General features: G+C 32.2%; 2 protein-coding genes across 2 annotated transcripts; both read right to left on the bottom strand.

Annotated features, from left to right (window-relative positions):
• Positions 1–3,416: 3,416 nt before the first annotated feature.
• On the bottom strand, positions 3,417–15,780 carry LOC111708874 (protein NDRG3). The gene is made up of 16 exons (XM_023482376.1): positions 15,738–15,780; positions 15,232–15,258; positions 14,573–14,618; positions 12,899–12,941; positions 12,461–12,548; positions 12,049–12,109; positions 11,387–11,456; positions 11,016–11,086; positions 10,584–10,674; positions 9,851–9,953; positions 9,326–9,383; positions 8,820–8,885; positions 6,673–6,753; positions 6,079–6,162; positions 5,633–5,689; positions 3,417–5,140 (listed from the first exon to the last, which is right to left on the bottom strand). The coding sequence occupies exons 3-16, from the start codon at positions 14,609–14,611 to the stop codon at positions 5,066–5,068; spliced, it is 987 nt and encodes a 328-aa protein (XP_023338144.1). The 5' UTR covers positions 14,612–14,618; positions 15,232–15,258; positions 15,738–15,780; the 3' UTR covers positions 3,417–5,065.
• A 90-nt stretch (positions 15,781–15,870) lies between these two features.
• On the bottom strand, positions 15,871–20,788 carry LOC111708873 (dnaJ homolog subfamily C member 5). Its single transcript, XM_023482375.1, has 6 exons — positions 20,592–20,788; positions 19,229–19,327; positions 18,748–18,891; positions 17,189–17,284; positions 16,543–16,587; positions 15,871–16,251 (listed from the first exon to the last, which is right to left on the bottom strand). The coding sequence occupies exons 1-6, from the start codon at positions 20,745–20,747 to the stop codon at positions 16,087–16,089; spliced, it is 705 nt and encodes a 234-aa protein (XP_023338143.1). The 5' UTR covers positions 20,748–20,788; the 3' UTR covers positions 15,871–16,086.
• Between the last annotated feature and the right edge of the window lie 3,024 nt (positions 20,789–23,812).

The raw sequence follows: 23,812 nt of genomic DNA, 5'->3' as shown, positions 1-23,812 counted from the left end.
ATTATTATTATTATTATTATTATTATTATTATTATTATTATTATTATTATTATTATTATTATTATTATTATTATTATTATTATTATTATTATTATTATTATTATTATTATTATTATTATTATTATTATTATTATTATTATTATTATTATTATTATTATTATTATTATTATTATTATTATTATTATTATTATTATTATTATTATTATTATTATTATTATTATTATTATTATTATTATTATTATTATTATTATTANGAAGGTTTATGAATGATACAAATTTTTTTAAAAATGTGTTTTAAAGGATATTAATTTTGTAAAAATTTAATTTCTTGAAAATCCGCGAATTTTTTTAAAAATTCGCAAAATTTTTTTCTTCTTTGTTTTAAAATGTAAACAAAAGAACATGTTCACAATTTAAATAGAAGATGGGCGCGAAGCGCCCTAAAAGCCTAGAAAGAAGGGCGCGAAGCGCCTTGAATTTCTAGTTGATTTAAAAAAATCATGACTTGAGACTAACAATCGTCTTCCTTTTCAACACTTTTGTGGGTCTAATTGTACATAGAAAATATCAGTTTTAAATATATATATCAGTTGCTCTCGAGTACCATTGTGAATCAGGCATTGCCAGCTTTGCAAAGAGGGTCACTTGAATTTACGCTTACAGTCCCTTTAAAAGCTTTGTCTGTATAGATATTAGATAATCATGTTTGTAATTCTAAAAACTGATTATTTTCTATTGTGGAAAACATATAGAAATTATTAGAATTATACACTTTTAAATCTCGAGAAACGACAATGTCTTCCACATTATTGATGAGGTTTCAAGGGTACCGTATATAGTTATGTTATAAAAACTGTACACACATTTTTGAAGTCTCATCCTACCCTACGCTATTAAGACTGAAGACTGTTATGATTTACCAATTATAGATTTGCATTGAATTTAGTACTCCATAAGCACAAAAATAAAATTTAAAATTTAAAATATATATTGTTCTTCCTAGGGTCAATCCACTCGTTACAATCATTTGATTACCAAAGTTAAATATTGTGTAAAAATATATTTTCTTATTACATTTTTCCCGATGATCTATAACGTATGTTGCCTTGTCTATACGTACTGTTTGTATGTGTCCAATGAACGTAAAAATGGTCATACCAAATTTTTTTGACACCGTATTTGATCCAAAAGGGTTTACGAACAGTCAGAGCAAAAATAATTCCCTTCAAAAATAGCTTATTATAAATGTTTAGAAATCCTCCAATCAAAACATAAAAATCTGGGAAATCTAATATTTGTCGAATTGTAGTAACAATGTGGGATTATTTAATAGATACAATACAAAATAATATCACGAACACGAAGCGTCCTAAAAAAACCGAAATATTTTATAAAAACGTTTAAAAAATGAAAAAATAGTTTATCTTCTTCCATCACCGTTGTGAACAGCTATGACTGCTATTAACTGAGGTTCCAACCCTAGGCTCCTGTTCACAGTACAGCCTCTATTCTACGGCCTCCGCTCTCCCCCGCCCAGTCTTTTTGGCCTTGGGAGTACACTAGAAATATCTTCATCTTTTTAGAGGATTATTTGAAGTTTTTATTCTTATTGATTTGACATCATTATTTAATTTAATTAATTCCCGATTCAATTTTAAAATTTAAGTCCGAATGTTTAATAGGGTCTCACTTGCGGTTTGATTATCTCCTGTAAGTTTGTTTACATTTTTACATACTCTTATAAATCCACGTTAGGAACAAACAGAATTAGCATATAGGAGGTAGATTTATTATAAATTCAATTAAGAAAGGTTCGTTCCTTAATTCAATGATTTATCATTCATAACAGTTTGAGGAAAGGTTCCGTAAGGCCGTTTCGGTTAGAAATTGCTTAATATACAGTCTTTCTTTTCTATAGTTGTATTTGCCTTACTTTACTCGTGTAGTCGAGTAGAAATGGATTGAACTTGTTGTTTTACTGCTCTCGTTACCACTAGAGACATTGCATCTTATACTGAGGAAATTCTTACTGTAAGAGGGACGCGAAACGCTCTAGAAGTCATATCCATGTGTGCGTTTCACTTGATCAATCTAAAGCTATTTGAACCACTTCTCTTATGGGAACCCACATACCACTGTCACGTAGTGCATCACTTCTTCCCCTAGAGTTATAGCCATATCCAGAATTTTCCCAAAGGAGGTGCAAAGAAGGGTATTGTAGTATGGACCCAGGAGCACCGAGTAAAACGTAGTGAACGAGACGGGGGGTATGAAGATCCCCCCTGCATAGAAAATGCTTTCTTTTCAACTTAGGCAACTATATGTTATTCATTATGGTTTAATTGTATCTTAAATGCATTTATTTAAAATTAAGCAAAGAAAGAAAATGTGCGTACCACACTCCACACCTATTTTTCGTCCGGAAATGATGTTTTCTTATTTTAATCCTAAACTGCAACTTTTAGGTAATAGTGCGATGGGACTTTTAGGATCTACAACTAAAAATTGACATTTTTTAGTAGGGTACATAACAATTGGTTTTAATTTTCTTGAGGGTTTGTGAAACAAAGATTTGCATGAATTGTTTTATGCCTACTGTTACCTTTAAAAGATGTTATTCTTTTAACCAAAAAAAAAGGATAAAAACATGACGTGACTCAAAATTACAATATAATAATTTAAAGTACTTAAAAAAGATTGTAAACAATGCCGAATAAAAAAAGGTGTGGTCGGAAGAAATACTGGCGAGTTGTGATGTAATTTGTGGCTCTCTCACTATACAGTATACAGGAATAATAACAAAAGAAAACTTTGGATACTAACACCTCAATTTTTCAATATAAGATTATACCAAACAAAATATCTAAATAAAAGGGGGAGGGGGCGCAAATTCATCATTGCACACCCCCTGGGACATGGTTGGTTCAACTAGTTGTTCCATGGCCTGGTCATATCAACACAATGATGTTATATTATAAAAAGCAATGTAAAACTAATTATTTTTCAGTTTTCAAAAAGCAATGAATATTTTCATAAGTTGGACTCTTGTGTGGAGTATCTTTAGTCTTCAACGCTTGATCTCTATATCCAATATTAGCACTATCAAATTTGAGGATAATTATTTGATAAATTGAAAATTGCTTTTAAGTATTTTACCCGATAATACGTAATAATAAGTTTAGAACTATTCATAAAACCTTTTAGGATAATTAATTTCAGGGAGAAGAATGGACTCACTTATCCCTTAAATTTTCATCAGTTACGGGATTTACAAATATAAAGACTAAACTCCGAGGAATAGAAGAAATTTTAAGATAAACTATCAGACCTGAGAAGGAAGTTGGGCGCCAAGTCGCGTCTTGTATTAAAATATTTGCCATTATTGAATCTAACCGTACAGATGTTGGATAAAAATATTAATATTCCAATATTTTATTTGTCGTAGTAATTACATGCAACTAGTTAAATGTTATTAAATAGGTGTTTACATATTATATCTTAATCCTATTGCATCCTGCAAGCTCTAAGTGTACTCTGACAAAACGGAAACTATTACAAATCTACGAGTAGAGATGGGCATTGTTTTAGTTTTTTTTAAATTCGTTTTGAAGATTGCTTTGATTCTTTAATCTTTTAAAATACGAACATATTTTCGAATAAGATTTCTCCAATAGAATTTGTTTAGTCCTAGCTAATGAAAACTTCAAAACGATTTATAAAAAACTTGCCAATCCCTACCTATACGCTATTGGCTGACCTTTCTAGGTTAAAAATATTTACTCGAGATTAGACAAATGGCAGAAAATAAGAAATTGTCAAAAATTTTAGGTGTTAAAGAAGTTCCTTCATGGTTGATTGAAGCGTATTATTTTTAGTAAAAAGTTTAAAATGTTTGTTTTTTATTAAAATCGTATACTTCCACATATTAGTTTCAAAATAGAAAGACCCTTTAAAACCCTTTTTCGATGAAAAAAAGTTGAACCAACTCTCCGCGCATTTTCTGAACAGAGTAAAATAATCCAACTAAAGATCATCCAATAGTGTTTAAAATCTAGGTTATAGAATTCTTTATGGTGAACTTAAAAGTCATTAATGCAATGTTTAAAAATTATTTTTAGAATTCTCAATATTTTATATTTGCATTTATGAAATTTAAGTACATCAAATATTCTTAAATGAGCTAGATAAACTTTATTTTTACAATTGTACTGATGTAGTTGTACTGAAAATGAGTTATGTACCGTTTATAAATTGAAACTTTACACATGTACAAATACAACCAAATATTCTCAATACAATGTTTTATAAAAGGACAAAAAAACCAGAAGATAATAATTAAAATAAGAACTAAGTAGTCAGTTTAACAATAATTCATTATTATTAAATAAGGGGGGCGGGGGGAGGAGAAAATATTTACTTTGTCATAAAAAGATTATTTCAGATTGCAGATTTCCCGAGATTCAAATAAATTACGGCTTCGCGAGTCATCATTATTTGTGTAAATTCACAAATATAAAAAACGAACAAGATTCGAAAAGAATAGTTATGTTTGTAATAAAATTTTCCATTAAAAAAAGGGGGTTTCGTGAATTCCGATACATAATTTTCACAAATACCAAGTACAAAGTACAGAGTACAGGTTCGAATACAGAGTACAGAGTAGAAATTAGGAGCACAAAATACAATTCTTGCTTATACTATTCTACGCCAAGTAAGCATAAAATACATTAATTCATCAAGTTTGTTGCGCTTAAATTCGATAAAATTGATAAAAATTGTGAGATCAGGGCTGAGTAGTGAGTACTAAAATTGGGTTACTACGATAGCAACGAGGGGGACTGTATGTTTGTACGCTCATAATTGTAGAGTGTGCAGTGTACATATTTTGAGAGAAGTGTTAAGTGTTTCACAAATACGTACAGTACGAAGAGTACAATTATCAAAACAGTACATTAACACTGTACAGTGTACTACCCCCTTGATGCTACTACAGAGGGGATTGATAAAACTACAAGTTCAAGTAATTCTCCCCGGAGTTAAGAGAATGCCGAAAATATTTTCCGTCTCACTGAACTGCAATTTTCCTGATCTTGAGACAATAGCCCTGTCCCTGTAGAAACAGCCGGAAAGCTTCAGATACCTGAAAAATTAAGAATTTAAACTATTATTGATGAAAAAGTAGTAAACAGTGAGTATCAGAAAATTGTGAAATATGAAGACGGTATTTTAGAAATTCTTAAGTGTATTTGATGTTGCTAGAAAGAACATAGTTTTACTAGTAACTTATTAAATCGCTTACTAAGTGAAATGGGTCAATTTATCCTGCACATCCTGTGTCTCATTTCTTTAAACTATTAAAGGGAATTTGGTCAATTTATCCTGCACAATTTCTGTGTCTCATTTCTTTAAACTATTAAAGGGAATTTGGTCAATTTTATGATAAAACCATGAAGGTAGAAGGTTAAAAGTGTGTAAGCAAGATTTGGATTAAAAAAAAAACATTTTGAGTGAAAAATGGCGCCGTTTGCAATTTTTTAAACCTTTTCCGTCATTGAATGATTGAAGACTAAGCTTACATAGTTTGCTAAAAATCCGGGATGGACAATTTTTTTAATTAGTCTAAAGTTTTCACCTTTCCTGGCTGCTCTTCTAGTACCATTGCTGCTTCCTGAATCTTAATCCAGTTCGTCTAAACAATAACAGATAAAAAATAAAAATAAATAACCATGATAAAAACAAACAATAACAAAATATCAATAACAATAACAAATAATGAAGTGCATTGATAATACCAATAACAAAAACAAAAATGATTATTGTTGTAAAACAACAAAAATAAAACATGGGGGGGGAGTTTAAATTAATCGATGGGAACATAAAGATAATCATCAATTTACCACGTTCTCAGTTATTATAAAAAATTATGTTTAAATAGTGATAAATTTAAATTCGGTTTCATTCGTAAACTTGTACACAAATAAAAACAAAATAATATGTACTTTTTGACCTCTTGAGTGTTGACTGTACACTGTACAGTGTACGACTGTACACTGTACAGTGTACAGTGTACATAATTACCTTGCTTGGTGCCAGTCTACCGTTAAATGTAACAGTATCGTCAATAAAAGGAGAATATATTCCAACAAGGTTCAAAACTGGAACCTAAAATAAAAATGCATCAAAATAAAATTAAAATATCTGTGGTTTCAAAACATCTTCAGAAAAATCAATAATTAAATATTATTCAAAGGGACTGAAGACGTAATTTTAAGTGATATGATTCGATTATAAAGTGACATGTCCGATTCACACCTGTGCCTTTTACAGGTTTTTTTATAAAGAATTCATTAAATATATCCATCTTCTTTCAGAAAGTTAATTATTTTCAATTTTGGCTTTCCACAAAATGACGTGCGTATTTCTGCTTCAGAAGCAGTAAGAAGTAAATTGTGATAATTAAACAAGAAATGACGATATCTTCCACATTAGATCAGATAAAGAATTATATGGCGTCGTTGTAAATCGGACATGCCCCACTTTTTTTTAAAAAAAAGAGTCACTTGAAATTACAACGACAGTCCTTTTAAAGGCGTAGTCTGAAGATAAAGACTTTTAAAAGATTCATAATATTTCATTTTTAAATAGCATTATTATTGATTGTAAGAGTGTGACCTCTAGTGTAGCTCCTAGTCTATCCAGGGGAATATCTGTTCTCCAGATAAACTGCTCAACTAGTTTAGCCAGATTAATTCCCTAAACAACGGATTAGTTAATCCTTTGTTACTACATTAGCCAGAACAAGAGATTAGTAAATCATTACCAGGGGGCGGGCATAACTCTCCTAATTTTGCCTGGCTAGGTTTATACTGTACAGTGAATTTTGTCGAAAAATGTTTCCTTATGACTGAGTTGGTATCATAGAGTACAGTGGGTTTAATCCTAAGTACATCTATTTGTACGGTATTGTGTGGACAGTTAATTTTAATATTTTTCAACAATGAGATATTGTAGTGTCAAAAATTGTGTAAACAACGNTTTTAACTAGATTAATTCTCTAAACAAGAGATTAGTAAATCATTACTTACTATTTTAACTAGATTAATTCTCTAAACAAGAGATTAGTAAATCATTACCTACTATTTTAACTAGATTAATTCTCTAAACAAGAGATTAGTAAATCATTACCTACTATTTTGACTAGATTAATTCCCTAAACAATGGATTTATTAATCCTTACTTACTATTTTAGCCAGATATGCATAAAGCCATGATCAAAAACTTCTTATTTTGGAGGTCATTATATGTCGTTAGAGGTGGTTAGAAGGTCAATCACTTTCTCTTTAATATGCATAAAGCCAATAAAAAATTTTCATTTTGAAGGTCATTAAAGTTCGTTAGAGGTCATTAGAAAGTCAGACGCTAGGTTCGTTTCTTCTACTGTATTACCTGTGTTCCTTGCTTTCTAATCATATGCATAAAGCCATAGTTGAAATAATTTCTATTTGTCGAGGTCATCAGTGGTCAATAGTGTCCAATTTTGTTTTTTGTTAGAAAATTTGAACTCAAATAAGGCCTGCAGCCAAAAATTGGAATATTAAAGCTAACAATGAAGGCAGGGACCCCTCCTGCCCCCTTCAAATAGGATATCTCCGCCGTAACTTTTTTCTTTAAGGTGGGGCTCAAAAACCCTATGAAAACCATAGATTTCACAGACCCAAGGGGGGGGGGGGCGCTGAATACGCCCCTGACCCAATCTTAACACTACTAACTAGTTTTGCAAGATAAATTATCTAAATAATGGATTAGATAATCCTTACTTACTAGTTTAGCTAGATTTAATCCCTGAATAATTGATTAGTTAATCCTTACTTACTAGTTTAGCTAGATTGATTCCCTAATTATGGATTAGTTAATCCATACTTACTAGTTTAGCGATATTTAGTCCCTGAACAATTGATTAGTTAATCCTTACTTACTAGTCTAGCAATATTTAATCCCTGAACAATTGATTAGTTAATCCTTACTTACTAGCCTAGCAATATTTAATCCCTGAACAATTGATTAGTTAAGCCTTACTTACTAGTTTAGCAATATTTAATCCCTGAACAATTGATTAGTTAATCCTTACTTACTAGTCTAGCAATATTTAATCCCTGAACAATTGATTAGTTAATCCTTACTTACTAGTTTAGCAATATTTAATCCCTGAACAATTGATTAGTTAATCCTTACTTACTAGTCTAGCAAGATTTAATCCTTGAACAATTGATTAGTTAATCCTTACTTACTAGTTTAGCAAGGTTGATTCCTTAAACAATGGATTAGTTAATCCTAAACCACCCTGTCCTAACACACATATTTTTCCGTAATGACCTAAAATGTCGTCTTAAATTTGATCTATTCGAAAATCAGAACAATATACCATACGTCAATTACAAAAAATAGTGTTTCTAATTGACCATATGTAGTTTTGTAATTTGACAGTCTTAAAGAGACAGTAAGCGCAATTTAAAGTGCAAAGATAGCAATGCCCAATTTACAACGGTATCATTAAAACCTTTATCTATTAAAAGATGTGGAAGATACCGTCGATTTTCAGTTTTTGTTTCTGTCAGTTTTCCCTTGGCTTGTACTTGATCTGACAAAGCTTTTAAGGGTACAGTTGTAAATCGAACATAGCCATAGAAGGTCACTTGAAATTACGCTTACAGTCCCTTTAATCCTTGACTATCCTTTATTTATGTAGTCGCCTTGTAGCAAAGGGTACCATTAAAAACAATAATAACAAATATCAAAATCTGAACATTCACTTTAAATACCTGAACATCCTTTTCGAAGTAATGTTTGTAAACATTAACTAGGTCATGTGATCTCTCAGTATAATCCTAAATAATAATAATAACCATAATAATCACAATCACAATCACAATGGCAATCGCAATCACCATCACAAACACAATCATAATAATGATCATAATGGTAATGGTAATCGTAATCATAATCATAATAATAATATCATTAGTAATAGTAATAATAATAATGATAATAACACCCAGTTACCCATCAACAATTTTTCTTAACCCCTGGCAACCATAATCAGACTCAGTTCCTACCCAAGTTTTCCAATTATGTCGACATACGATTTAAAGAAGAAATCTGATTGTACGTTTAATTATTGGAAAAAAATAAAATGACTTTTTGATAAAAAAATCTTAAGTTTATCTTTGAAAAAAATACCCGGCTTATAGAAGGCCCAAGTGGGAAAGTAAAGTTCATCTAAATGAGAGTATGGTGGTGTACTGTGTACTATTAGGTAGTTTGGTACCTGTCCAAGATGATGCCAGAGTAGATAATCAAGAACAGGTTGGGTAACTCCAGTAGTTCTAGATATATAGATAATCATTTAAGAATTGAAGAGAGGACCCTGGTCCATTCATTTTACTTTTTCTTAGTTTGATTCTTATCCTTGATCAAAACTGAGACAAAATAAAAAATAAAACTTATAAAATAACAACAAACTTTAAAGGAATACAGTTTTCAGAAATGTGAAACTTCAGATTTTTGAGAAGTAATCATAAACAAAAACAAAACTTAGATTTTAATTGACCGAAAATTGAAACTTTTGTATCCTTAATCTAAAACGTTTGATTTCGATATGTAGTGTGGGCAATTTAAATTTGAGGATAAATGATTGATCTTTCAATTAAAGGGTATGACCATCATGGGATATCGAAGAGAAATTAAATAATCCGTTAGTCTGTATAAGATAGAGATCAATGCTTGATCCCAAGATTCACAACACTGAAGATCCAACCTCGGAACCAACAAATGGTCCAGTTCGACCCAATACCTGAGATGTGAGACATTTCTTTTCTGATATCCCCACTCCATCCAACCAGCCTTAGTGGTCTGGGTGTTGATTAACATGAGGCAGTCAACACGCTCCGGGTAGGCTACAATACACAAGGTTAAAGGATTGTTTACGGTATTTAGGGTGAACATTAATGTAATAAACAGAAAAAAGAAGTAATGAGGATCTAAAAGGGAACCCGACATGGAACCCTTCAGGATGCAGCGCATCAACATGGATACATCCTGGCTCCATCCAGGCTAACTCACAATATATAACGCTCATAAATTAGTGATGTATCAAGATGTGGAACACCTTTTTTATTTGAAATGGGACAAATCTTGGGTAATTTTCTAACTTGTCTATATAAAACATCCACGATAGGTTTCGAGAAAACTGGTTGTAAATTTCAAAGAATTGGTCTCCATAAGTCTTAAAGATCCATTTCACTATCATGCACATTCTGATGTAGATCCAGTTAATGAATATTTCATACGGCCTTTTTCGTTTTTTTTTTATTTAATGTGAAAATACTTTAAAAGGAACAGATTTAATACCCTATCCCCCCCCCCCATAAAATGAACTATGTTTATTTTATAATTGTAACATAATTAATGTTGACATAAAAAATCTTATCAGCCAGGGAATGATAAAAAACTGAAGGAAAACGAAGAAGTTGATTAATTATTGAATAAAAAATAAGAATTCCATAACAAAAAAATTGTATACTAACCAAGAGCATGCCTGACCAGAACGTTAGCTCCCAACCCAACTCCAATACCAATATACCGAACCAGGCTAAAATGATTCAACACTTCCTGGATCTAAAATAAGAAGAGTTGACATGAATCAATCAACCACTCAATAAATCAACTAATCTACGGTTTGTGATCTAAAAGCCGCCCCAGTTCGGGAGACCTTAAAAAATTAAGTCAAATTAAGTCAAATTAAGTCAAATTAGGTCAGAGTCGAGGAAGATAGATAAATTGATGCGGTGGACTGGACTAACAAAATATGGAATGGGGAGTTCTTACCCTTTCCATGGAGGGGGCATTCTCACCCCTCAGGGAACAGGGGGTAAAGATACCTGTTCTCCTAACTGTTCCATGGTGAGGAACTCATACTCCTCTGGGAACAAGAGGGAAGGGGGTGGGGTTAAAGATACCTGTTCTCCTAACTGTTCCATGGTGGGGAACTCACACTCCTCTGGGAACAGGAGAGCTCCTTCTTCCTGTCCTAAATATAAGGAATATTTAATGCATCGTTCGATACTCTTCAGTGATATATTGTAGCAAATCTCGAATTCTTTTTGTCAACCAAAGCCTACCGACCACTTACTTGACATTAAATATGCTCTACTTTAGACCTAATAAATCTAATATGATATGAATTTTCAACAGTAAAGACCTTTTATGAAATGAAAAGACGAAGATTAAGAGTTTTTAGTATTTTGTGAGATTTAAGAATGTTAGAGAACTCCCCCCGCTGCGAGGTCGCGGAAACTTTCAAATTGCTCTGTCCTGTCTATTCATTTACCTGGTGCATTGACGTGGAAAACGCAGAATGACTGACAGATTTCTTTCATCTCAGGATAGTTGAAAAATGCCTAAAAATATCAAAATTTAAAATGATCTTTTTTAGCCATTAAAAAACTCCCTTTTTCTAAGAGGAACTGGATTTGTGAAAGAGAAATTTTTAATAATTCTTGTAACAGCTTTTTCTTGTTGTTGTTTAACATGTTTTTCTCAAATTTTTTCTCTTTTTTTCCAGGAGCAATGCCGGGCCCTTTAGCTAGTTTAGCTAGTATTAAGTTTTTGAATGTGAAAATGAACCTTTACGTTTGAAAGCTGTAGTTTCTTATTTTAGTACATTAAGTTTTTGAATGCTAAAATGAACGTTTATGTTTTTAAAACTGGAGTTTCTTATTTTAGTTCGGTCAAGGTGACTTAATCATTATAATAAAAGTCGCCTTTGCTAAATATAAATAACGTAATAGCTAACTGCCCGTTGCCGACAAAGTGCTTTGAATTCATTTAATCGCTAACTGGCATAAACTTTGAGAAAAAAGTTTCTTCACATAATTCTTCTGGTTTATTTAAAAGAAATTGCTGATATGTTGTTCCTTGGATCCGGTTTGTGGATTCAAATATTTTTGAAAATCCGGATCTGAAGCATTTCTGATGGTGAAGATTCTTTACCTGGAAGTTTGAGACGTAGTTAAGACCAAGATCATGATAAGTCAGCAGAGCAGGTTTAGTTCTAAATTCAACATAAGGTATGTTCATAAAACTAAATCTTCTATAAGATCTTTAATGAAAAAAATATAATGATGAAAATAAATTTAAATTGATTCCAAATATATTGAAAATTTTCTCTCCAGAGTTTTCAACTGATATTGTTTCCAAAATTGGTAAGCAATAAACGCAATTAGGGTTCAAAGGATTTCCCCAGTCAAGTTTACCAAAAAAAGGGGTTGATTTACAATGTTCTCCAATATTCTGGACAAAAAAAGATTATAAAATAAAACAAAACCGTAATATAAAAACCCCGCAAAACGCCATATGGAAATATCCGCAAGAAGCCATATTAAAAAACAAAATGGCGACTGACCTGTCCCCAGCGAAGGCGACAAGAACAGGTCCAGTACTGGTCTCCACAGTCTCCTCAGTATAGATGGTGTCCTTGCTCAAGGTCCGATCTGTTTACACATCAATATTTTCATTAGTCCAGAAAAAATCATAATCTCAGAGTGTGAACGATTTTCTAAATGACCCATTAAAAAACTGCGCCTGGTAATGTATTAGTACGATCAACAATTAACATTAACAAAGATTTCCACGTCAATAATTAAAATTAGATTTAAAGAATGCTTTGATGAATAGCTTATAGCTCACTAAAGTAATAAATACGGAATCTTTAAACTAATTTTACAGTACCTTTGATTATATAAATTTTACTGCATCTCCTTTAAGGCTTTAATATTCAAGAAAATTTCTATTAAACATCCATGAATCACTATTTCAAGATAAAAATTAAATGAAAATGTTCCTAAAGGATCAACAACAGCCAGATTCCTCAACTCAACGTCATCCTGTAATACCACAGTAATTAATTATGTATTTAGCTTACAGGGCAAAGATGTAGATTTGATGAGGAAGGAACAACTGAACAAAAAATGCGCATAAAAAGACCATAGCAGAGGAAACGATTGTTTTGAGTGCTTTGGATTTAATTTTAATGCAAATTCGGATTCTGGATTCAGTCTGAAAAAAATTAATCCGGATCTAGGGCATCACAATTTACAGATTATTAACAAATAAAAAATTTTCAAATATCTGACTTCTTATTTTTAAGCTAAAACGATTCCGAAATTAGGAAGTTTTTGATAATTTCTCCTAAGTCTACAATTAAGATATGTGGTTGGAGAGCAAAATGTTTATTTTTAACAGGTTTTGGTAGATATTATACACCTATGATCCAGATGGATCCGCATATCTGATCAGATTCAGATCCTAACCACTGGTTTTGGGTTCTATGGGACGTTTTTTAAGCTGATTTTTAGCTTATGTATAGTTAAATGAGGATTTTAAGGTAAAATTAATAAACTTTTGTTGATGTAGTAAAATGTAGTTAGATAAATAACTTTATAGTACATATGATTTTGGTGGTCGCATACTTATAAACTTTTAGTTATAGTTGTGTTTAGAGTGTTGTCCTTACTCCTTATAAATCATAAACATACATTTCTCGCGCGCCCTGTGGTTCAATACATTTAAAAATATTCTTATAATTCTTAATATTTTTTAACTTTAATAATTTGTTTTAATCAAATTTTACAATATTTTTAAATTTCAATATATCAGATGGAAACATTTAGAGACTTCTATATTTCTTGTTTTTCATTCTTTCTTCTTGATCGTCCATTCCTCATCCATAATTCAATAATACTTCGGCTGATTTTGAAAATAAAAGTAAATGAATTTTTTGGATGTTTCTGCAGTAAGCCAGCTACCCTCTCCCCTTGTTTTGTTTATAAATTTTGCTTGAGTTATGTTACTGGCGTCAGCTGCTGCTTTCCTACGCACTTTCAATGAAATTTTCTCGGTGGCAGGGATGGGCGTTCTACACATTTTCCATTTTTTTTCCGAGTAGGACATAAAGGGAACGATGGGATGTCTGCCGACCTGTGTATTTGTCTTTATTCGCTATCGGTGAAAAAAAATTAGAAAGTGTAAAGCTCAAATCCCCATCTAATTTTCCTGTTCAAAGTTTTCTTCTTCTTTCTTGATCATCTTGTTTGAAGCCCCCATCTCTACTGTCCACAGATTTCCCATCCTATTTTTTCTGTTCAATTTTTTTTTCTTCTCCCTTCTTGTTTCTTGTTTTACACTTTAAGGCCTTTTTAAATAGTTCTTTGACATTGAGTTGTGGAGCAGGTAGGAGAAAGAAAAGGAGGTCTGAAGAAAGAAGGGTATAGGGGATTGCTCCATGTGTTCCTTCATTTTATACTGTTTCCCAGTTAGAGGTCATTAAAATTCAATTTGATTTTTTTTTAGGAATTTCGAACACTAATTAGGCGTGCAGCCAAAAAATTGGAAGATTTGAACCAAAAATGAAGGCAGGCCCCCCCCCCCCCTACATCAAATGTGCCATCTCCACCATCCCCTTTCAGACTTTTTTATTCTCGTAAAATAAAAACCCCTAAATTTCTAAGCTTTCTACCTGTGGGTCGGCCAGCAGCATTGTGTTTTGAGAAGGCATCTTAGTCCTGCACATTTAAAAATCAATTAATCAATCAAATAATAAACTAGACAATCCACCAATCAATCAAGTGGCAAGTAATAAATCACTATGGGTCAATTAATCCATCTATTAATAAAAGGGATTGTAAGCCTAATTTCAAGTTACCCACCATGCAAAGATAGAAATGTCCAATTCACAACGGTACCCTTGAAACCTTCCTCTGATCAGTAATGTGGAAGATATTATCCTTTTCTCAATGTTTAAAAATGTTAATTTCTCACAATTCTTATAATGAATATATTTTGATTGTTTTCCTGCTATAGAAACCAGAAATGCATAAGTTAGTGTCACTTTTGTAGAGAACCAAGTGCCCACATCACAGTTGAAAAAATAAGATTTCAAGATTGTTAACATTATATATAATTTATACTTGATCTGCTAATCTTTTATGGGATCGTTGGGAATCGGGCATTGACGACATCTTTGCATGGAGCGTAACTTGAAATTACGCGTCCCCTTCGGTCCAATCAAAACATTTATCAATAACCTACTCTGGTTCATTTTAAAGTTCTATCAAGTAGGTATGCTAAAACAAGACATAAAGCCCTCTGGCCCCTCAAAAAAAAAAATAAAAATACCTATTTCTTCCTTGTAATACCAAGAATCTGAAATTATATATGATTTAAAACTGTGTTTTATGAAATGTGTTTTATGAAATGTGTCTTTATAAACGGTTTATTTAATCAAATACTTTGCCGAGGTTTTACTCGTCAATAATCTTTTGAATGTGAACATTTAAAAAAAATTGATTACAAGAAGAAATTGGAAAACACTGTTCTCACAATTGACGAATTAATTAATCATATCGATTCACTTTTTTACTGAGCCATATTTTACAGAAGTACAGAAGTATATATTTTTCTAAAATAAAATAGATTTGTTAAAGGACATGTTGACTTACTTCAAAATACAAAATACACGCAAGCAAATGCTTGCGAAATCGCAAACATAAGCTTTAAAATTAGGGTATGATGTGTATTTTGTAAAAGTTGGAATTTCTAACAGTTTAATATTCAAAATTTTCTGATCAATGCTTCAAAGGAGTGGCAGTCCAGAAAATATATACCCCTGTATTTTTATCCACCTGATAAGAGGTTCAATGCCGACTAAATCAATTAAAGAAGGTGGGTATAATCAAGCCAAAATCACATTTGGGAGCAAAGCGAAAAACCGCAAAAACCTGTAAACGATACCGTTATATTTCAGTTAATATTTGCCTTAAGTATATTGTAAAACAGTAAAATTTGTTTATTGTTGAATTGTTCGTAAGATAATACATAATGTACTCTTGTGCGTGTACCGTAGTCTTAAATTTCGCCAATGTCCATGGTTCCTGTTTGGTTTCATTGTTATATAAAAAGGCCCCTGAAAATCACTTCTAATCACTGTGAACCGTGTTCTCGATTTTCAGAAATATTCGATTTCGAACATAATCATTTTTCATCCTCCATGACCAGCGTCGAATAGGACGGTGGGGGAGTAGATTCTTTTAACGGACTCCTCTCTCCAGACCCTCCAGCTGCTAATGCTCCAACCTTCTCATCTCCACCAGACTCCGGAGCCTGGTCAGTAGCTGTAGGTTGACTTACTACTACATCCTGGAAATACAAGCGACTTAAAAAAATAAAATTCATTTCACATTGTAAAATAAAATTTCCGCATTAATTTCTAAATAGCAATTTATTGTTAAAAATCCAGATAAAAACAGTAACCCGTAACAGATTCAAGTCAATAGGATGATATTGTAGATCACTGATGGCACATGTTCACGTAAAATTATGTCAATATTTATGCTTTCAGCTATTAGCCTCAGAAGTTGGCCATATTGTTTCTTATTTTTGCGGATTTTACTCGCTACTTGAACATTTTTAACTTGTTCAATAGTTTACCTCTTCTCCTAGATCTGCTACATCTGGTAGATCCTCTTCATCCATCTACTCGACACACAATACTCAATGCATAAAAAGTGCGGGGGGGGGGTTCATTACACAAAAGTCTTCAGCAATGTTAAACTTAATAAACAAAATCTAATTTTAATATTTGAATTAATTTTTGTATTTATAAAAAAAGTGAACTTGTAGAACTCAAATGATCCGGTTAAAACTTGTTTTAATTCATAAATAACGATTTTGAGACACATGTTGAAAATTCTTGGCAAGAAATATCCAGATGTCCAGATTTAACTTTGTTTATCTTTACAACGTGAATATAGATATATAATTGAAAACGGGTAAAAGCGAATTATAAAAGATTGTTGAAATCAAGATTGGTACGCCATTTCAGTGTATAAGTTGGATTATGAAATCTTGAAAACCAGAATTTAAGATAGAATTGGATTTAATTATCAAGTTTATGGGTTAATGAAGATTAATGAAGCAAGAAGATTACTGATAGGAATTTCGTAATGAAAATCAAGATGAAATATTTCGTCTAATAAATCAAGAGGATCAAATTAATAAATGAAGATCAAAGTTCGAATTTATGCATAAAATAAGGTTTTAATTGAAAATCGAGATTTGGTCTAATGATGTGTTCCTCAGGTTTGCATTTTCCACAGCAGCAGTTGCAACAACAGAGGAAGCAACAACAGCAATAGCAGCCTGTTACCAAACAACAGAACCCACAAAACAACTAGAATACACAAATATATAAAAAAAATTAGAAAATTTGACCGCCCCCCCCCAGGCAGCCAGTAAAGTCAGATTAAAAAGGGTTAAAAAATATTTCGTGGATTTTCAAGATTTTCACAAATCGAGTTTTGTCAGAGGCAAATTTTTGAAAATTCGTTATCCATAAACCTTCCCTGGGGTCACGTGAAGCCCCACAACAAATTTGGGCCCTATCTGTTAAGCCGTTTTGACTTTTTTTGGATACAAACAAGCAAAGTTTTGTAGATACATTTCTACGTGCAACTTAAATAGGGGTGTGTGTAATGTGTATATTGTTCAGAAATTACTTTTGATGATTTGAGGAAAAAACGAAAATTTAGATATTTGATGTCTAACTTCAATTTTTTCATTTTTTTTTATACAATTTAACCAAATTTTCTTTGATTTTCCCTTAAAAATCATTTATTTTCCCCAAATTTAGCGAATAAACCCTTAAAAAAATCCACGCTAACATTTATAACATTCTTAAAAAAACTTGATTTTCAAAAGGGGAGAGGGAGAAAGAAAAATTATTTTTCAAGAAAATAAACAGTAAACCCCTGATTTGAAACACACAAAGTACACAAAAAGTTAAAGTAGGACCTGGTTGAAAAATATTAATAATTAGGCTTTTAGGGCGCTTCACGCCCATCTTCTATTACAACTTTTAATTGTGGCTTTATCTCTGAACATCTTCTCTTTGTACAGTATAAAACAAAAAACAAAAAAGTTTGCGGATTTCATAATATTTTTTTGCGCATTTTCAAAATTTTTCAAAAATAAAAAACTTTTAAACACAACTTTTTAAAATTTTGATTATTCACAAACCTTCCCTGGGGTCACGTTAGGTCCCACAAAAATTTGGGCCCGATCGGTTCAGCCGTTTTGACGTTTATTGGATACAAACAAACAGACAAACAGACAAGCCAAATGTATATATAGATGAATATGAAATACAAGATTTGTGCAATTTATTCATACCCATTTCCCTTAATAAGTCGTATTCATATTCCATAGTTTTATGGGTCTCACTTTATATATATTTATAAGTTACGAGGCTTTTAGGGCGCTTCGCGCCCATCTTCTATTTAAATTGTGAACATGTTTATCTATATTTATTTATATATAGATTAAAATATATATTTTTTTCAGTTAATCGAAAAACATAACTTTTAACTGATAGAACAGTTTAGTGTAAAAAATGTAAAAATATAATGGGGAACCTTGAAAAATTGTTAGCTAAAAAGAAAACTAAGAATTGCGAAAATTCATGTGATGACATTGTTTACTCAATCTCAAATTTTATTTTCTGAAAAAACTACATCAAAATAAACTTGTTTATTTTTAAGATTTACAAAAGTTATTGGGAGACCTTTCATAAATTACTTATTATGATTTACGAGAAAAAAATGTTTTTTTTTTTCAAAATATATGCTCATTGCTCACCTTGAACCAGATTGAGTTGAAGACCATTAAACTGCTGATAATTCCAATATTATCCTCCCCAACCTGGTCAGCAATATACAGACCAAATGAACCATATTTATCATAAATATTTCTCTTCTTCTCATCCATTAGAACAGCGTGAGCCTGAGGTAATCATTCATTGTCGACTCAACAGAAATATGTAGGGGTCACATTAAAACAAAGATGTTAATGTACACTTTTAAAAAATTACGCCACCCCTCAACACAATCAAATAGATTTAATCAATAGAAGAATTTTAGCCTTTGGATAAATGACTTGACAATAAATGACTTGAAAATAAATGAATTGACAATAATTGACTTCTGAATGAATGACTTGACAAGAAATGACTTGACAATAAATGACTTGACAATAAATGACTTGGGAAGTAATGACTTGGGAAGTAATGACTTGACAAGAAATGACTTAATAAGAAATGACTTGACAAGGAATGTCCCGCCTGATTTATTTTTTTAAACATCTCCTCCGCTTCTGCATTGTCTGGGTTTTTGTCCGGGTGGTATTTCAACGCTAATCTTCGATACTTTTTCTTTATTTCCTAAACAAAGATTCACATATCAAAATCAGAAACGGGATTTAATGAATTTGAGCCAGGTCTGGAGACGGTTCAACCATGTGTTTTGAATCGGCTTTTAAGAATTTTTCCATGTCCTATAGATGATAAATGCTTTAAATCGACTTCATCAATCTAGATCAAATTCATTAAAATCGGTCCCGGATTGAAAAGAAGGTGAGAGGATTTTTCTAAAAAATTAAGATTATGTTTAAATTAACCATTTTTAATAAACGAAATACAGTATGGAATAAACGTAGCCTTAGTTCAACCTTTAAATAAAAAAATCTAAATCTCAAATGTTTCAACTGATACATATCTATTCTCTAAAACTGTTCAATTCATAATTTGAAAACTAGTTTTGTTATAATTTACAAAAACCTTCGCTACATTTTATGATTAGAAACAAAAAGATGAGATTTCCAATGCTTTTCTTTCACACAGCACAATTGGGTTTCCCCTCATTGATTGATTGATTGATAATAGTTTATTTCTATGTGCCATTAGGCAGGCACTTTAGATATACATGTTACTCTCTTCTAGAGTATTCAGGCTTGCATTTGAATCTGACCACTCTTATCTTCTGTTCTGGGAATCTTGCTGGAGATTTTCCTTTGTGTCCTTCTTTGAAGGAGATGCTCCTCTGTAGTGTTGGTATTTCTTCATATTCCTCTGTTTCCTGTTCGTTTTGTGTTTATATGTCCGAGAAGAAAATGTGTGGTTGGTGTATGTGGAGTTTACTTTTCCAGGTGTTTTTTTTTGGCTTTACTATCTATCTGTATGTTTATTTTTTACTCTGATTCTTCTTCCTTGCGAGTATTTTAGGGTTTCTCCATATCTGATGAGAATTTAATTTTTTTTTTTTTTTTTACAAAGTTATTTCCTCTTTTTTCATTTCTGCCTATAATGCCTTCTTCTTTGGATATTAAGGACAGTCTATGAGTGATGTTTGTCTGGGTAGTCGATAAGCTGTTTTCATTGCTGTGATTTCAAGTGCTGTGAGTTTTTTTGATAGGTTGCAGGAGAAGTTTTCATATAAAACTTCTATGCCATATAGTATGATTGGTTCTATTGCTGTTCTGTATGCTTTGTGTTTCTAAAAACATTCGTTTCCCTCCTTCTCCTAGGCCTTTGAATTGATCTATCATGATTGCGTCATGGCCTGGTCCCCTCATTAGGAGATATAAGGTTATGCTTAATTTAACAATATCTCAAAAATTAAAAGAATCTTTAAAAATGACGCTCAAACCTGTTCTGTTGAAGTTTTTGGAATGTCAAGAAGTAAATAAAGACTGTCTCCGGATTGTGAAAGTCGAGAAAGATCATTTCCGCGGCCGTTTGATCGGTTTCGTCGGCCACCGGCCGCCGTCTCTCCTTCACCGGCCTCGGCGTCTAAATCTGGCATTTCGTGGATAATATCTGAAAATGAAATACTGATTCCACTACTTAGTCTTTCCTTTTCATGTTTATGTAGCAATTTACAAAATCATTAAAACTTAACTAAACAACTTTTTTTTAAATTTATTTAGAATCACGTAAATAAATGATGTTTTTAAATAATTTAATATGCAAAATAAATTTATATTGGTATATATTGGAACAGCTGATTAGCCCAGCCTTCACAAATCAGAACGTAAAATCAATTTTTTTAACAATTCTACTGCGCATGTGCAACCCTATAAAACTAATCTATTTGTTTATCCTCCCTATACGGGACGGTAAAATCAAAAAGATCAGTTGAAACTAACAATAAAAAACAAATAACGACTTATTTTCATCTTTAACGTTTTTATATATTAAGTGGTCACAAGGTTTACTTTACATATAAGTAAAGAGATGCAAGGCATGCCTCGTAGTATTTTTAATATTTAAACAAACCAAAACATTGAAGACACAAAATAAAATAAAAACTTGGATTATATTGATTAGAAAACAAATTTTCGCCACTCTTGTTCTGTTATCTCTAATATCAACGACGTCGACTAATTTCAATGGGGAAAAATATGGGCAAGGCACGGAAAACTTTTATAAGCCAGTCCATTTCAAAGGTTCTACGCAAATTCAGCAAAAATTACGCCTTTGTCAGGAACCTCGATTTAAAATGAGTTTTTAATGTTTTGATATAAAAAATCTGTTATATTAAAATTAAAGATTCTTTTATTATAATTATTAAAATTTTGTTAAAGTTTTTAATATTTCTATTTTGTATTTAAGGTAGAAAATATAAAACCGGTTTTTGTTCTACGCAGTTTAATATACTGAGTATACTCTCTGTTTTCAATCGTAACAGAGTTATAGCGAAAGCTTAGTTATTCAAATATTAGCATTCATGTCACTCTTGTCACAGAGAAGCTGTTCATCTAAACCTAGAGTGAATATTCAAAACCTTTTTTAGATTTGTTGATTTTTTTAAAAAAGAATTACGTTTAAGAAAGAATCGACGTTAGTCATTTTTGACAATTTGGCGGTTAAGTCCGTTGGTATATGATTTGATCTGTTTATTTGATTGTTTTAAAGTTTCATATTTATGTTATTTATGAAATTATGATGTTTTTGACCGACTAAAATTTTTATTTGTATTTCTTAATTATTTTATTACAAGAAGAACCCGGGAGGGGGGGGGGGGGTCCAAAAATCATTCTCGAGGAATATACCGCGCTCGGCCTAGAAAGTGTTTAAACATAACCTAACCCTAATTATATACTGGGGGTTCCAAAAATCGTATATCGTTTTTTACAAATCTTCTCCAAAGGGGGGGGGGGCAATCCATTTTCAGATAGAAAAAGCTTATAATTCCGTTCCTGTCAGGGGCTTACAAGAGCTTTAATGCATAAACAGTCTTTTCAAGCATGTTTTTCAGGATAGGTGTATTCATACAGCTATAGACGTGAACTGAAAGGAAAACAATATGATAAGTTCCCACTAGCATAACATCTTTGTATAAGAAATGTTTCAATAATAAAAGTATTTGTACAAAATAAGCCATTTGCCGTTTCCATGATTTATGTTCATAAAGGATAAAATAAAACTACGCTTACAAAGTTGAACTGGCCAGGGAGTTGTAGTCGTAGGATAGATCTCAATGCTTTGCGAGTTTATCTTGAGGGAGGATCACTTGCTCTGCAGTCAGGCATGAGAATCCAGGACAAGACTAAAAAGGTAAATTTGAATATCGGCTCTTTTAGCGCTTCTTTAAATCCTTTACATAAGTAACAGCTTGTTCACATGGATCACATGGACACATATAAATCAAATTAGTATGTATCAATGATCGGCAGGTTGAGCCTAAGATCAGTCTGTCCAGTAGAGGTTATGGTCTATGGAGTATACACTTTCGCCATCAGGATGTATGGCTAGACAGCGTCTGGTTTGTACCTGCCTTAATTAAATTTCCTTGGAGTAGGGGGAATGAGATTAGGGTGCCAGATTGAATCGGTCGGGGATTCAGCACCTGACTGAGTCCCCTTCTCGGAGTCGGTCTGGGGATCCCACGTTGGGGGTCTTCCACGATCTATCTTTCATTTCATTTCATTACAGATAATGAATAAGGTTCAATACAAGGTCAGCTGCTAGGTGGAGGTCTTAAAGGAGTTCATTGACCACACAAACTTGAACTAAATAAGGTTAATATTAGGGCAAGTTTATCATATAACTCAAGTTATCATCATGTTATTCACCTTTTTAATAACAGATGGCTGCACCAGTGGGCGAGGTAGAAGGTTGTTATGGAGAATATGATCCAGGAAGAGCTCAACAGGTTCTAGGTGAGATCCGTCTAGCACATCAACCAGAACACAGGTGCTCCAAAATGTGTGGTAGATGCAAGGCTATTGAGTAGCAAAGAGGTTCAGTTTAATCCTAACATAATTCTTCGTCAGAATAAATAATGTGAGACTGTAAGGTTTAAGATTTTAGGTTCAAAGGTTCAAAGGTTCATTTCACTAAAAGTTCAGCTGGTATATATATCATTAACTGAGCCTTACGAGAGGAACATGGAGGAGGAGTTGTGTTCCCTAAGCATCGGCTTCCTTCTGAGTAGGATTAAGTCGGAGTAGCTCAAGGATATTTAGCTCAGGGTGATATCTTGATTAAAATCAACCTGGGCTACACTTCAATAGAATTGTAAGTGTAAACCACGAAAGAATAAGGAACTTAAACTCCTCCAGGACTGGAAAAGGGGGGTGGCAAGGGAGGAAAGAAGGTTATCAGTACTGAAAGCCAATAGGGTGATTAACAGTTTAATTTGGTCAGAAACTAATCTGGTTCAATTAATCTCAGCTGTTAGAGTGTGCTGATATGGGTGATGAGATAAGCAGAATGGGGTTGGTGATCAAGGATAAATTGGCAAAGAACAGGATTTTTTTCTTCACTGGTCTTCGGGTGGCATTAAAAAAAATTATTTTTCCTTTCTATGAAATCATTGAATTGTTACGCCTGATCCGTCAATTTGAACAGTATATGAAAGGAGTT

Source organism: Eurytemora carolleeae, unplaced genomic scaffold (genome assembly GCF_000591075.1).
Source record: "Eurytemora carolleeae unplaced genomic scaffold, Eaff_2.0 scaffold648, whole genome shotgun sequence".
Lineage (NCBI taxonomy): Eukaryota > Metazoa > Arthropoda > Copepoda > Calanoida > Temoridae > Eurytemora > Eurytemora carolleeae.
The sequence above is the reverse complement of the archived record's forward strand: the minus strand, read 5'-3'. Positions and strand labels throughout refer to the sequence as shown.